The sequence below is a fragment of the Tympanuchus pallidicinctus genome, unplaced genomic scaffold (assembly GCF_026119805.1).
Source record: "Tympanuchus pallidicinctus isolate F22 unplaced genomic scaffold, pur_lepc_1.0 scaffold8, whole genome shotgun sequence".
Classification (NCBI taxonomy): domain Eukaryota; kingdom Metazoa; phylum Chordata; class Aves; order Galliformes; family Phasianidae; genus Tympanuchus; species Tympanuchus pallidicinctus.
The window spans coordinates 24443839-24459024 of record NW_026294802.1 but is presented as its reverse complement, the minus strand read 5'-3'; the positions used below and the strand labels follow the sequence as shown (position 1 = coordinate 24459024).

General features: G+C 36.3%; 1 protein-coding gene across 1 annotated transcript in view; it reads left to right on the top strand.

Annotated features, from left to right (window-relative positions):
* OTOGL (otogelin like) overlaps positions 1 to 15186 on the top strand; it is a 93132-nt gene that overhangs the window by 22842 nt on the left and 55104 nt on the right. The window contains exons 16-25 of the mRNA XM_052669087.1: positions 2037 to 2160; positions 3743 to 3920; positions 4781 to 4905; positions 6736 to 6945; positions 7773 to 7938; positions 8903 to 8977; positions 10124 to 10176; positions 10818 to 10980; positions 12230 to 12337; positions 13460 to 13598. Coding sequence (XP_052525047.1) covers positions 2037 to 2160; positions 3743 to 3920; positions 4781 to 4905; positions 6736 to 6945; positions 7773 to 7938; positions 8903 to 8977; positions 10124 to 10176; positions 10818 to 10980; positions 12230 to 12337; positions 13460 to 13598 — 1341 coding nt within the window. The remainder of the gene's footprint in view (positions 1 to 2036; positions 2161 to 3742; positions 3921 to 4780; positions 4906 to 6735; positions 6946 to 7772; positions 7939 to 8902; positions 8978 to 10123; positions 10177 to 10817; positions 10981 to 12229; positions 12338 to 13459; positions 13599 to 15186) is intronic.

Below are 15186 nucleotides of genomic sequence, written 5' to 3'. Positions count from 1 at the left end.
TATTGTCCTTTATAAAACCTATTGCAGCTTTAGAAGGATTAAGTCTGAACAGTTATTCATCTCTGCGTATTAAGTGAGTATATATGTGAACAGTCATACAGTCAAAGAATTATAGAATCATTAAGGTTGAAAACTGCCAATCCATCATCACTCTGTACACTAATCGTGTCCCTAAGTGCCACGTCTACTTGTTTCTTGAACACCTCTAGTGACAGTGAGTTCACCATGTCCCTGGGCAGCCTGTTTGACTACTCTTTCTGAGAAGAAACTTTTCTTAATATCCAACCTGAACCTTCTCTGGTGCAACTTTAGTCCATTACCTTTTCTTCTGTCATTAGTAACCTGGGAGAAGAAACCAACTTCCAGCCTCCTTTCAGGCGGTTGTAGAGAGCACTACAGTCTCCCCTCAGTTTCCTCTTCTCCAGACAAAATAATCCCAGTTCCCTCAGCCACTCCTCATAAGAACTTGTGCTCCAGACCCTTCACCAACTTCATTACCCATCTTGGACCTCAATGTCATTCTTGCAGTGTGAGGGGCTCAAAATTGAACGTAGTATTTGAGGTGCAGCCTCACCAGTGCTATATACGTGGGACAATCCATAGATTTCCCTAGTCCTGCTGGCTACACTATTTCTGATACAATCAACAGTACCATCAGCCTATTTGAACACCTGGGCACACTGCTGGCTCTTGTTCAGCCAGCTGTTGACCATGACACCCAGATCTTTTTCCATTGCACAGATTTCCAGCCACTCTGCCCCAGCCCTGCAGCATTCCATGGGCTTACTGTGATCAAAGTGTGGGACGAAGTGCTTGGTCTTGTTGGACCTCATACAATTGGCCTCAATCCATCAATCCAGTCCATCCAGATTCCCCTGTAGGGCCTTTCTACCTCAAGTAGATCAACACTTCCTCCCAGTTTGCTATCATCTGCAAATTTACTGAGGGGGTGAAGGAATTCCTTCATCCAGATTATTAATAAAAATGTGGTACTGTATGCAGGTGTCTCAAGCTTTAGAAAAGCTTTTGCTGGCAGCACTGGACAAACTTAATACACAATTAAGTAAGAGATTTTTTCATATGTATTTGTTGTCTTTCAGCATATTTAATTTATTGGAACAATGCCTTTTAGAAAATTTTTAAGGAGACTAACCATGTGTATTTGTTTGAAAGTGTTTTGGCAAGTATTCAATAACAGGTGTTATGAATAGAGGTGCTTATGAAAAGTGCTTCCATGCAGGACTTCCATGCAGGAAGTAGGCTGTCAGACAGGGCTCAGATTGTGCCTCACAATAACCCACGTGTTGGTACCTCTGTACCTCTGCTTTTCTTTATGTCTCTTCTTCCTCATGTTATGAGACTCCTTTTTTTTTTTTATTTTTATTTTTTTTATTTTAGGTGGTCTCAAGAATGATAGAGTTGGTTATGTAGTCACTGAGAGACAAGAGATGCTGCTGAAAGTGATCTGTAGTTACAGCTCTAGGCACTTTGAAAAGTTTCCGTGTAAAAACACAGAGACCCAGAAGAATCTAAGATGCTTGACATCAGTTGGTTATGTTTCTGCTCTGGTCCTATATCTAGGTTAACAGATTTTGCCTGGACAGCACTTCAAAATGAAGGATGTTTGTTTTCATGTGGCCTTTTTTTGATAGTCACACATTTACAAATAATTTTAGTGTATTTCTGGAGAAATTATATTCTTTTGTCTGCAGTCAGAGATGATGAACTACAGTTTCCTTCTACTTCATTGCTGCATTTGGGCTCTACTTTGGGAACCCAGTATCAATACTTGGAGATTTCTATCTGCTTAATGCTAGTCTGCCATAATAGCTAAAATGAATCCACCTTGCTCTTTTGTTCACAAGCAGTATTTTTCTTTTTTGCATTTAATTTTGGATATTCAGTTTAATGTTATAGTGGCTTACACTTGATTTACCTGATGACAGTATTTCCTTTCTATACAACTGTTTGCTTTTGCTTTCGATGCTACTACTGTCTTTGTGACCTTTCTGATGGTAAAATTTGTTTCTGCTTAGAACATTGACCATGCCTGCATTGAGTCTATAACACTAGTTCTTGAAGATGATGTGAGCAAACAAGTAACTCTCACAAGATACGGTCAAGTCCAAACTGGTCCTAACCAAGGTTTTAACGTTAATGGTAAGAAATTACGTGGAGTAGAGTCTTAGTAGGGTTTGCATTTCTTTGTTTATATGCTCCAAAGCGTTTTAATTATATCTGTCTTATGAAATTATTATTTCAGTTGGTGAAATATTGTCCCTTGTTACACGCTTCTTTCTTTGCATTTCTTATCTTGCTAAGTACCTAGGAATTCCACCCATCTATTTTTCCTCTGTTTAGGTGATAGGAAGGAAAAAAAAACAGAGGTGAAGAGGTTGAAAGTCATTTTGATGTTGATGTTCAGATCACACTTAACTGACGCTTTTTGTAATAAATTACATGGAATAGAATCCGTGCGCTCAAAGGGTCTGTGTCACTTTCAGTGTCGACTTGTGATTTCAGGAAGGTTACTTCACAATTTTTATAAGGCTAGTAAGAAATATACCTTGAAAGGAAGCTACTAAATCAAGCACTGAAGGTGGAAATGATAAAGCAGTATTTCATCTCTCTAGTGATTATTCAAAGTAGTAGATTCTCACTGGATTTTTAGTCTTTTCTCAAATAGTGAAGTACTATTTCACTGTTCCTTTCTGAGCCCCTGGCAATCTGGACTTAGGGAACCCTGAGTTTATGACTGCAGCTAGTTTTTTTCTTCACTGGATCTTTCTTCACTGGATCCTTCTAGATGTGGTTTTGCTTTTGGCATTTGCAGCTTCCTAAAGAAGAGTTTCACAGCTCAGTTTTAATTATATTGAAAGGTCTGCTTCATACTTTTGCTGGTTATTTCATTTTATATCTTTGGAATCAGTTCCTACTGATCTTGTCTCTTCAGAGTTTACAACTAATACCATCTATGACAAATATTTTGGTGTAGTGTTCTTGATAATGGATTTATCTATTAAGCCTTATCAGCTTATAATGTTTTGAAGCTTACACGAGCATTTTATCTTCACTGTTTGTGTATCTGTGTGTGTGTAGAGTCTGAGAGTGCAGACAGACCTGATTAAAGTCTGCAGCTGCAAGTAGATCAACAGTGTGTAGCAAATGAATGCTGTGACAGTGAAGTTTCCATTTCCTTTCATCATGTATTTGCTGGGAAGGAAAGCTGGGAATTAGTTAGAGCCTTAGTTCACATACAGTCCAGGAAAGGAGATATACTGATGTCATATCAATAGTAGTAAGAGAGAACCTTCTATCTGAAGATAGCAATGAACTTTACAGACATCTGTTAATTAATCTTTTAACATCACTGGGTGCTAAGGAACAAGTCATATCTTATTGTGTCTTCTCATTGCTAGAGGCATGCTGTTGAGTGTATTATATTTCTGTAAAGAGGAAAGAAAGAAAAAATATAAGTAGTCTTCGGATAACTCACTGGTACAGAATGGTGAGACTTTTTTTTCTGTTGATAGTAGTTGCAGTACCTGATCTGTGTTGGTAATGAAAAAGATTTGTCTTATAATTTTAGATGGAAAATGTGAGTTTTTTTGGCAACAGGTGAGGTTGTGCACAATTCATCATTTTTACTTTTGAGTTTTCAAAATTTGTTTTAATTAAGGGATGAGCTTATAAAATCTGGAAGTTTCAATGACTGCTTTTCTTTTTATTTTGCTATTTGCAGGAGCTATTGAAATTCAGAATGTATCTTCTCTGTTTGTTCAACTGAAAACTACTTTTGGTTTGAAGATACTCTTCGCAAAAGATGGAGAGAGAATCTATGTTCAAGTTGACATCAGCTGGAAGAGAAAAACGTTGGGACTATGTGGAACTTACAATGGGAATTTAAGAGATGATTTTCTGTAAGCTGCATACAGTATATTTAAATTGTGTTTAATGACAAGTGAAAAGTCTTGTTGAACATGATATTTTCATTTCATCAGTTTGTTCATTATTAAACTGATCAATATAGAATCTCTTAGTTAAAACTTTAGACAATTAAATATGGAACTCATAAATTCTGATGTCATTCTAAAACATCTAGGTCATTCCCAAAAAGTAACGTATTGACTATAGGATCACAATCTTCTTTGAATGCAGTATTTTTCCTCCCTACTGCTCCATCATCATCAGAGCAAATAAATGAGCACTGAAAAATAAATGGATGAGAATGCTAGTAAAATCCTTACCTAACTGAGTTAGTGGAAAAACGTAATTCTTAACCATAGGAATAGTTTAATTAGAAGGGTACACTTCCCTTGATCTTTGGCTTCATTTCCTCCAAAGTTCTTCAAGCTATTATATCATGAAACTGTTCTAGCAATAATAAATATTTTTTAAGTATTTAGTGAAAAAACACATCAAAATGCAAACAGATCCCTTCTAGAATACTGAAATAAGCTAGCACATCAAATTTTTACAATCCACTGAACAAAGGCCAAATTGTTCTTTCATTAATCCCTCCTCAAATTGATTTCATTAATTGCAGTAAGTGTAAGGGATGTCAGACTTTGAGTGTAAAGACTATTTTTGCATGAATAAAGTATTGAGGAAAAAGCTTCACATGCCCTCTGTACTTCTGTACCTCACAGACAGAATTATTGTGACGTGTTGAATTTTCAATTTATTTATGCATCTAAAGCTTTTTGATTTACCTGTGCCCTCACGTGTGTAGTCCATAAGGTCAGCAGGATGTTTGCAGTGTTGATATTTTCCTTTTCAGTTCTCCAGCAGGGATGATAGAAGGGACCCCGCAACTTCATGCCAATGCATGGAAGGTTTCTTCAGCTTGTTCTGTGCCTATCAATGTTCCTGTAGTTGATCCCTGCAACGTTAATCAGCAAAATAGTATGTTTTCATATGGAATTATTTGCATCATTTTGTTATGGGATTTTTTCTTCTCTGTGAATGAGTTTCACTATTACTAGTCATTAATTAATATATGCTTGTATTTTAACTTTAGACTTCTATGCACACTCTTTATTTTCTTCTTATATCTTAGAAAAGACAATTTTGTTCCCACTCGGTGTAGAAACTGAAATAATTTAGGTGAACATTTAGTGCTTTGCATGCTGGCCACAAGTCTTACATTTTGCTGTTGAGAATATGTAAAGAATGTTAAGCAGAACACTCTATGTCTTTCAAATTCTTCCAGCTAAGAGGACTGAATAATATTTTTGCTACACATATCCCGACTGACGAAGAAATTACATGGGATAAAGTCTCTCCTAGCCAGTGTTCAGATCAGAAGTCCTGTCTCTGTCTTCTCCATGATTATCTAAAGTTTTTTTTAATGCTTCTTTATCCTCCATCTATACTCCCACATGCAAACCAAGGCAAACAATAAGATCTGCAGATTTGTTCAAATTCTTGACTAAAGATTTATTTTTGGCTTGTTGACATGCCTGAATTTTGCATTCAACTTTCACTGTCCCCCTTTCTCTGTGTTGCTATTCTTCTCAATTAATGAAGACAATGAGCAGAGATTGGTTGCCAATTCTGGCAGAATTTTTAGTCTTTCAGAAATAAGGATGTGGGATTTGGCCATGCTTAGAGCCTGTGGGAGTGAGCCCAGAATAACCGTAAACCTTTAAGAATCTGGCCTATTATAAGGCTTTTTGTGTCTTCAGTATTGGCTATCTTCTAAAGCAGTATATCTCAGCCAAGTCAGCTCTCTCCAAGATACTTCATGACTTTGCTTCAGATTTGTGTTTCCTCAGTGATGATGGAGTTTGACATATATATGTAAGCTGCCCAGAGCAGGAGGATAAGCTAGATGGCCTTCAGGGGTCTCTTCTACCCTTTATTTTTCTGTGATTCTTGAAAAAACATTCCTTGGCTATGTGGTGCTGTTGCATGGTGCCACCTGCACTGAGCCAGCACGATCAAGATTTTAGGCCTGATGTGATCTGAACCTGATGAAACTGGAAAATAAATCTTTGTTTTTTCTCTTATTTTGTCAGGCTATTTTTCCATCAAGTCATGTTCACTCCTTGAATCTTGTTTACTGATAGACTCCTGAAACCCTTGAGTCAGCATGTATATGTGGAAATGAAGAGAGATGGGGAGGGCTAGAGACACTTTTTAGCAGCAAAATTGGCTTAAATATGATTCATACTATAGCATCACTGAGATATTCCACCAGTGTGGTGGGAGTATGCTTCAGTGGTAGAAGGAAGGTCTGCTGGTACTAAATGGTCTGTGGCCAGCTTGCAGGCTCCTGAGCTCCAGTTTGTAATGGTTAATGAGCTGGCATACCAATAATAGTATGGCCATTACCAATTTCAAAGCTAAATGAAACATTGAGTTGGAAGAAACCATATTCCAAGCTTTGAAGGACTTTTCCAACTGTTTTGAAAAAATTGTTTTTCCATTTATCTTTCCCATGTAACATAGGTAGGCAAATAAATAGTATTAATAGCATGTAAATAGGTAGGTTCCCATGGTAACATAGGAAGGCAAAACTGTTTTTTTGTTGTTTGTTTGTTTTTATTATTTTTATTTTAAATGGAGTTTGTTTTTGAGGGTTGCTTACAATAACAGTTTTAAACTATATAAATTTTAAGAAATGCATTGTATAGAAATTCTTATTGCACAAGTAGTCGATTATATTTGTATTTATGTCTGTAATTGCTATATTAACATGGATCTGTCTAAAACAATGTCACCTTCTCTTAGTTGGATATGCATCCTACTGTGATATCATCAATGAAGAAGTCTTTGCTCCCTGTCATGCCTACATCAGTCCAGGATTATACTACCAACTATGTCGCTTTGATGCCTGCAAATGTGGCAGCAGCTGTATGTGTAACTCTCTTGCACACTATGCTTACGTCTGTGGCAAGCACGGTATTTCTGTGGACTTCAGATCTCATATTTCTCACTGTGGTGAGTAATGCCTCTAGAATGGAGACCATTTTAAAAATGTGTATAATTTTAGAGATGTCATTGGCTTCACAAAATACAGCCATTGATGTCTTTTTTGTTGAAGTTGAAGTTGTGCTAAGGGCGAACGACATGCTCAGAGGAGAATGCTGGTAGCATTTATGTTGGGCATTTGAGTTGGAGACCCTGAGCTGCCTCACAGAGGTGCCTGTCCCTTTCTGTTGGCTACAGAAGGATCTTAGGTTTCTAACCTTAAGACCTTAAGTCATACGAAAGCCCACTTGTATGTACAGTGATCAGCATGACTATAGCTTGTGCTAACAGCATCATGGGGCAACATAATCAAGGCTGTTCCCTAAGGGAAGGTAAGACAAGGTGGAAGGGGCTCTCTGTGGCAGGCAGAGCAGACTGGGCAGGGATATGACAAGCAGGATATAGCATATCTGTGACATGGCAGGGATTAAAACAGAGAATTTCTAAATTATGGGAGAATGCCTTAATTTTAACTGGACAATTTTCCTTCTCTTGAAAGTCTGAATTAGGAAATAGATAGACACACACCACTCACACATTTATGCAGAAACAGAAAATAGACGCTGTCTACATCCAGCTAAGGAATTTTTCCAACATAAGGCCATTCTGAACATTTCTAATTTTAGAAATGAGTAGAACAGTAGATTTTTTATCACGTATTTTAATTCATTCCAGAACAGCAAAAGATCATTTTGCATCGCTGCTTTGATCTCCTACGATATATTGTCTTGTTTTTTTTATTTTTCATTTTAAGAATATGTTGTTCACTCTTCTCTCTCCCTCTCTCTTTTCTCCAGCTGTGATGTGTCACAGTGGTATGCTTTATCATCAGTGCTCTTCTTTTTGTAAACACTCCTGTGCTTCACTTTCTATGGCAAATATCTGTGGTGATGACTGTGCGGAAGGCTGTAACTGTCCTGACGGGAAATACTTCGAAGAGTCAGTCAACTTTTGTGTGTCAGCGTAAGTCATTGGAAAATAGAATATATGTATAGGCACATCTTTCTCTTCCCAGCAAGGCTGAGAATATTTTTCTGCTATTTCCCTCAGTATGTAAACTGCACTTCAGAGAAGATATGTCACACTGCTGTACAGAAAGGTGATGAATATTTTAAAAACCTGGAAAAAATTTACACCTAAAAAGCCTGCTTTTTAGCACTCAAGAAAAAATGCGAAGGGGTGTACATAGTATTAATCCATAAAGTCATGGATAATATGGAGAAAGTGGCTGGGAGTGTTTTTACTGTCTCAAAATGTAAAAACCTTCAGTTAAATGGATGGAAATGGTCATTGAAAGGAAATATTCTCTATAATTTTTGTACCTACAGTTTATATCTTACTATGGTAGGTAGCTACTGAGTTCAAGAAAGGAGTAAAAACTGGAATAAATATTTATATAAATTTCAAGATTATTGAGTTATTGCTGTCAATTGTAACTGCTTCAAATGACTGTAGAGTGTGGGGTAACCAGGTAATCCAGTATTTTTAAATGTTTTTTTTGGGAGTTCTGTTACTACTGTTACTACCAAATTGCATTTGGCTCTTATCAGGAACAAGGCTAATGGATTTTGCTATGATAATTCCTCTTTCCAATTACTTTGAAAAGGAACTAAATGTTGCCATACTACTCCCATATCTGGGAAGAAAATCAATCTATAAGATTGTAATGTACACAAAGAGCAAATAAATAATATGGAGATTGAGGAAAAGTCTGTCTTTATTGATGATGATGGCAATATTACCACTGAGTTCAGTACAGCCATATTGTAAATATAAATGCAAATTAAAAGGAAATAGAATAGTTATATTAGAGGGGACTTTAAAGAGATTGGCGTAGGTTTTCTCATCATAAAAGAGTAAATTGATTGCCCTTAAATCACATTTCATTTTGCTTTTACATCTATATGCATGATTATTATTTTGTCAGATCTGCCTGTCGTTGTCATTACAAGGGCAAAGTCCTACAGCCTGGAGAAATCCTCCCCTTGCCAACAGGTTCCTGGTAGGTTTGATTATCCAAGGGTTTTATATTTTGTGTGTAGTACTCAACATCTCTTTTGTCTAACGTTTCTTGAGTAACATCTTTCTTGAGATCTCAGGAGCCTTGAGATTTTTTCACATAGAATGAAGATCTGTTATATCAAGATCTTACTCCTATTTCACACTTAGTAATAGGTAGCTTAACATAAATTGTATTGCATACTCATTTATTTTAAAAAGAGAATACCAGGAAGATTCTGTCAGCCAGGAACTAAAGAGTATCTCAAAATAAATATATCAAGGTTGCAGTGCTGTTCATAGACTTGGGCGCATTATGATAGCAAAATGAGAGTGGTTTCCAAGGAATAAACAGTGTCATTCTATTTTAGGAAATCTTTCAAACAAAGACTTGCAGAGATCTATGTTTGTGTCCTTTTGTATTATTAATTTATGATGGAATCCTGACCTCAGTGAGAGAAGTGAAGAAACCTCCCTGATTTCCCAGTCAAATGTGTTCACTTTACAAGGAATACTCTTAATCTGCTATTTAGAAACATACCTGGGACCCAAGTATCAACTGGCTCCTGCTGAGTCTTGTACTATATAAAATATAGTAACATGTAACTGTTACAACTGCAGCATTATAGTCATTCAACTGAAGAGATTAGTATATGAGATTCATTTTCTACCATTCCTATGCTGTTTTTTTTTGGTTTTTTTTTTTTTTTTTTTTTTTAATGAGAAATTAAGTGGATTAAGTCTGTTGTCTAATGTGTCTTTCTGCAATTCTGCATTTCATCAGCAAAAAATAAAGCTGTGCGTTTTCTGCAACACACAATTTACATGCTGTATCCTTCTGGATTCATCAAGGGAGATAAAGTTTTGTGTTACACAGTCAGCATCCTGGTCCATCTAACCCTAAGTATCCAGAGAAATTCAAATATCCAGCTTCTTTTCTGTTTTCATGAAAAGTAAGCAATTAAGTAGTACCTAAACTCCATGTCTGGGCACTCGTTACATACAAGCATTTAGGCATACCATCAAAATGCTGGACAGATTTCAGATTTCAATCATTTCAAATTGGGTTAAATTCTATTATGCTTTTTAATGTGATGACTGCATACATTTTCCCCTAGAATAAATACGGGTTTGCTTTTCTTTTAACCAGCCAGTGCTTGAATGGAACAGTGAAATGTATTGAAGCTACTTCAGAAAACACAGGTAACTCATGGTCTTTTCTTGTCTAACAGTTGCGCAGAGGAAGTTTCTGATGCTTAATAATATTTTGTTTTCTGATACTATAGTAATTTTGAGAGACAATGTCACAGCGAATCTAAAATAGGAGCTTAGGAGCACAAGTCTTTTTGTGTGTGTTTAAAATTTGTCACTTGATCTTTTTATATGTGAGGTGCAGGTCAGGATTTCTCTTGGGAATACCTATACTTAGGCTTGATATCCATATTTAGTAAATTTTAGGACCTTGATTTTTAGTAAGTAAATTTTTAATGAATTTCTAGGGCATTCGGAAGGGATTTCAGTACACTGTAAACTAAGGCACTTCTAAAGATCCTGTCTACCTGAAGTATGATGACTTAATCTTTATGAATGGTTTGTGTATCCAATCCAGGGTGCATCGATCCAGATGTTTAATATTAAACTTTTTTTTTAACACTGAAACAGATATTAATTATATTTTTCTGTAATACAGATTAAGCTGTAAACTTTTACTTGGAATGCATTTTTATGAATACTATACAGTGTGCAAAATGTGTATTAAAATAAAAAAGACTGTGAACTAAAAGAAGTAGAAAACAGTGGGAAAGATAATCTGATCTCATTTAACCTGCATTTTACATTTGAAGTTCACATGTGCCCTGAAGGAAAAATCTACTATGACTGCAGATCTCCTGTGCCTGGATTACCAGCAGCAGGTGTGAATTGTGGGGTCTCCTGTGCAAATCTTGCCATGAACTTCTCTTGTGTCCCCTCACCACCCTGTGCCAGCGGCTGTATTTGCCCCCCTGGGTAAGCTTTGTCAGTTAAATACGTATTTCCACAGTCTGACTCTAATTTTGAAACTATTGTTCTATAAATTTTTGAAAATACAGAGTAACATTTAAAAGTTCAGCACACTTTCATCTTTCCAAGAGTCCCTTTCTCCTTATCAGAATGAGGCTCCATGCTTTAATGCTTCCTCAGTTTGAGTTCCACAGTTTCTCCATCCTGATACTGTGATTCCTGTATCTCATGAGGTACCCAGCTTGCTCAAATAATCTTATCAACTGTTATTTGGACTGTCTGGACAGGAGATGACCCCTAGCACTTGCACACTATATGTGAACATAGAAACAAACATGACATAAAACCATGAAGTAAACCATCTGTGTTCCTGCTTACTGTGCAAGTAATTGTCTCACCTAGATTCTTAGTCAGGCTTATGGTATTGATGAGGCAGGGAAAAGGGGAGGGGTATAAGATGGATCCTACTCTCCTCCCCTTCATAATCTCTTTGCTCTTTTGAACTTAGCTGAAGTTTCTGTTCTCTCCACTCACATATTTGGATTTGTCGCTCAGAAACAGTCTGCTGAGCTCTGCAGGTGTCAAATCAAAGTAAGATAGTTAAGAACATCTTCTATCACTCAGATTTTCCTTTTTCTCCCCATACCTACTGTGTGCACTTTCAGATTTGAAGAGCCAAATATGCTGTGCGAATTGCTGCAATTTGATCTTAAGTGGGGTGGTAACCATTTTTAATCAGTATTTAATTTTATTTCACTGAATGGTAGTTGATGGTCCTCTGACAATACATTGATTGTGCACAGATCACAGTGTAATGAGACAGTTAGAAATCCCCTTCCAGAAACTTGTAATGTTTGCAGATGACTAAGCTCTAGTGATGAACAGATTTCAAGCATAGCTATTTAAGTCTCCCTCTTTGGAAATCTTCAGAAGCTGGCTGGATTTGGTCCCAGGCAACAGACTTTAGGTGCCTGTGCCTGAGAAGAGGGTTTGGATCAGATGATTTCCAGAGACCTCTTGCTACCTCAATCACTTTGTGATTCTGTGATTTTCTAGCTATTCTTCCTACTCCTTTGCTTCTGCCTCAACTAGGAGTTAGCTTTAGAGAGCATTAGAGTTATAAAATAATTATATTCTAACACAGAAATACATTAATGTTTACAAGATGTCATAGAAAAATTATTGTTTTTCATTGAGCTGTATTGATGTACTTGTGAACTTACATTTTTATCTTAGTAATCCTTTTATTTTAAAGGATGGCTGAGCATAGAGGGAAGTGTTATATTCCTGACAGTTGTCCATGCACCTGGAAAGATAGGGAATTTCTATCAGGAGAAGTGATAGCTACGCCTTGTTACACCTGGTGAGTGGCATGTATTTTGCACACTTGTCTAATCACACAGTGAAAATGACATAGAAAATGTGTTGAGTATGTTGAAAATAAAAAAATGTTTATGCTTGTTAAAGACAGTTGGAGGAAATATTTTTTATTAAGCTCAAAGTCTTGAAAAAGTAGAAAAACTTTTGTATGAAAGCTTCTTGACTGAAAAGGAAGCAGCAGATAACTTCAGTTTTTCAGTTACTTTTTTGGTTTTTTTTTGTAACTTCAGTTAAAAAGTCATCAAGATCAAATGTTTGATTGCACACGTCTTTGGCAATAGAATACCAGGAAAGAGAACCAGGGACAAAAAAGGGAAATTAAATATATAACAATGATAAAATGTCTCCTTCTTGGGATCTGGATAGCTTGCAGTGTGAGTTTAACATTCAGTATGTGGGACCATAAGGAAAGGAGATGGACAATAAAAAAAGAGAAAGGAAATAAAAAACCAACATTAGTATCAGAAAACGGGATAGTTCCTGGCATCTTTTCTGAAGAACCTGACTCACGTTAACATAAAAGAGTTTTTCATCCCTTATAATTTACTAGCCAAAATATCTATCTTTATCTATCTTCAGTAAATATAGAATTATTAAAAACAAGAAAGCTTGTCCTAACGGTTTTTAAACATCATTGGCAAATTGATTGAGCTTATAGAGCTTATTGAGCTTATATAGCACAACTAAAGGCTGTCAGTATTTTTAGGACTCCTACCTTGGAACAAATTTGTGCTGCTCACTGAATGTAGCTGGTAGGGGAAGTAATTCATCCAAGTATGAACATTTACTTCTTAAGCCTGTTCCATTAGTCTAATACACTGAAATCTTACAGGTAACAACTGGATGTCTTCTGCACTGAATGTATGTAGTTTACATCTCAGAAAAATCATCAATATTTCTTAAGAAAAAATACATTTTTTTTAATGAATATGTTCCATTCATAATGGTTGATTGTGAATGGAAGCTGTATCTATATGCTGCTGACAAAACACAACACTTTTCTGCCACTGTCAATAAGAACTTCAAAGGCAATCCACAGCATAGCTCTGCACTTCAAGGCCTAAAAAAGAAAAAGGAATATACTCATTGCTGCTTTTCTTTACAGTGTTTGTCGGAGAGGGGTATTCAATTGCACTAGTTACCCCTGTCCTGCTGTATGCACTATTTATGGAGATCGACATTATTATACCTTTGATGGCCTGGAGTATGATTACGCCAGTGACTGCCAAGCTTACCTGCTAAAGGTAGGAGGACTGTTCATATATAAGTTCAAATTTTCCATGAGAGGACAAATATTTGGAACATCGGGAGATAATATATAGAATCAAACATTAAAAAAACAGGTGCATCCAAAGGACGATTCTGTCAGTGATAGTGTGTTCTTGTTCATTTGAAAATGGACCAATGGTGTGTCATTACGTAACTGCATGGTCTGGAAAAGTATAGAAATCAATGCTTTCTATTCTACCCTAACCATGCTTTCATCTTAATTAGGGAAGAATGGCACTATAGAAGCTGCTCTACAGCTAGGTGTGAGTGATCTGCATCAGATCTGGAGTGTATGTGTATAATCATATCAAACACAATGATTTCATAATTGAACAATGAAATCCTTCATTAAGATTGTCTGGCAGCTGCACGCTAATGTTCCTCAGAGCACACAATTACAGTACATTGCTAGCCTTTTTTTTGTTTAAAAATACCATTACTGACATTTAGAAATATATTCTATTACTAACAACGCTGTTGTTTGTTATCATTGTTGCTATTATTAAGGTTAAGAGTCTGTTCTGATTTATAATAAGGTATTTAGAAGAATATTCATTTTCTGTCAAACCTAAATGTCTAACTGTAAGAAAAAGAGTGGTTTTTTGAAAAGAAGTACTGCAAATAGTTTATTTCATGTATAGTTCTGAAGAGTATTCACAGCTGTGAAGTAAAATAGATTGGCCCCAGATTTTTTTCTATAAGAATACATCACAGAAAACTCCTAGTATGTAGCATGTAGTCTCAGAAAATAGTTCTTACTCCTGAAGACATTTGAACCTTGGTAAAAGCCTTCTTCCTTTAATGCAAAAAATCCATTTATGCAAAAAATTAGAGTTTACTTCACCTATAAAATCATCTTGCCTATATGGTTTAGCATTAAACGTGGAGGTTGGTGGCCCTGCATGTGGTAGGGGGGTTGGAGATTCATGATCTTTGAGATCCCTTCCAACCCTGGCCATTCTGTGAGTCTATGATTCTGTGATATGATAAGGTAGAAAGTTGAACTGTCAATTATTAATTCTTATGCCATCAAACCTTAGTGTGAATATTTTCCTTTTACAATCAAATGTCACCTACTACTCTGCAGTATATGAAAACACCTATTTGGAAATAAAACCTGTGGATCATTTGGAGACCAAGAATAAAATTGCCAGTCACATAATTAAGGCATGTAGAAGGAACACTGCAAGTAGTCCTTTCATCAGGTGAACATGGTAAACTAATTGATGAGACAGCTGCCTGTGTAGATCTATTTTTCAGCTTTCAGAGATTTTTCCCTCATACTTAGCTAACATGAGAAAGTATGGCTTAATTTTTTTCATGATTTTTCAGTTCTCTTTAGTGTATGGAAAACTTGATGTGTATTGAAGGAATGTTGATAATAAATCAAGCATTGCATAAGTGTGTCTAGAAGAGACGATATATCTGTGGGCTCATTTTTGAATGTGAAATGTTCGGAAAAGTTTTAGGGGCAAATAAAAAAATTAGAAGATGGGGCTGTGGGCAGATGCCCAGGAGCTTTGAAGGAACTAAAATACAGAATTGATGAACTATGTGATGTGT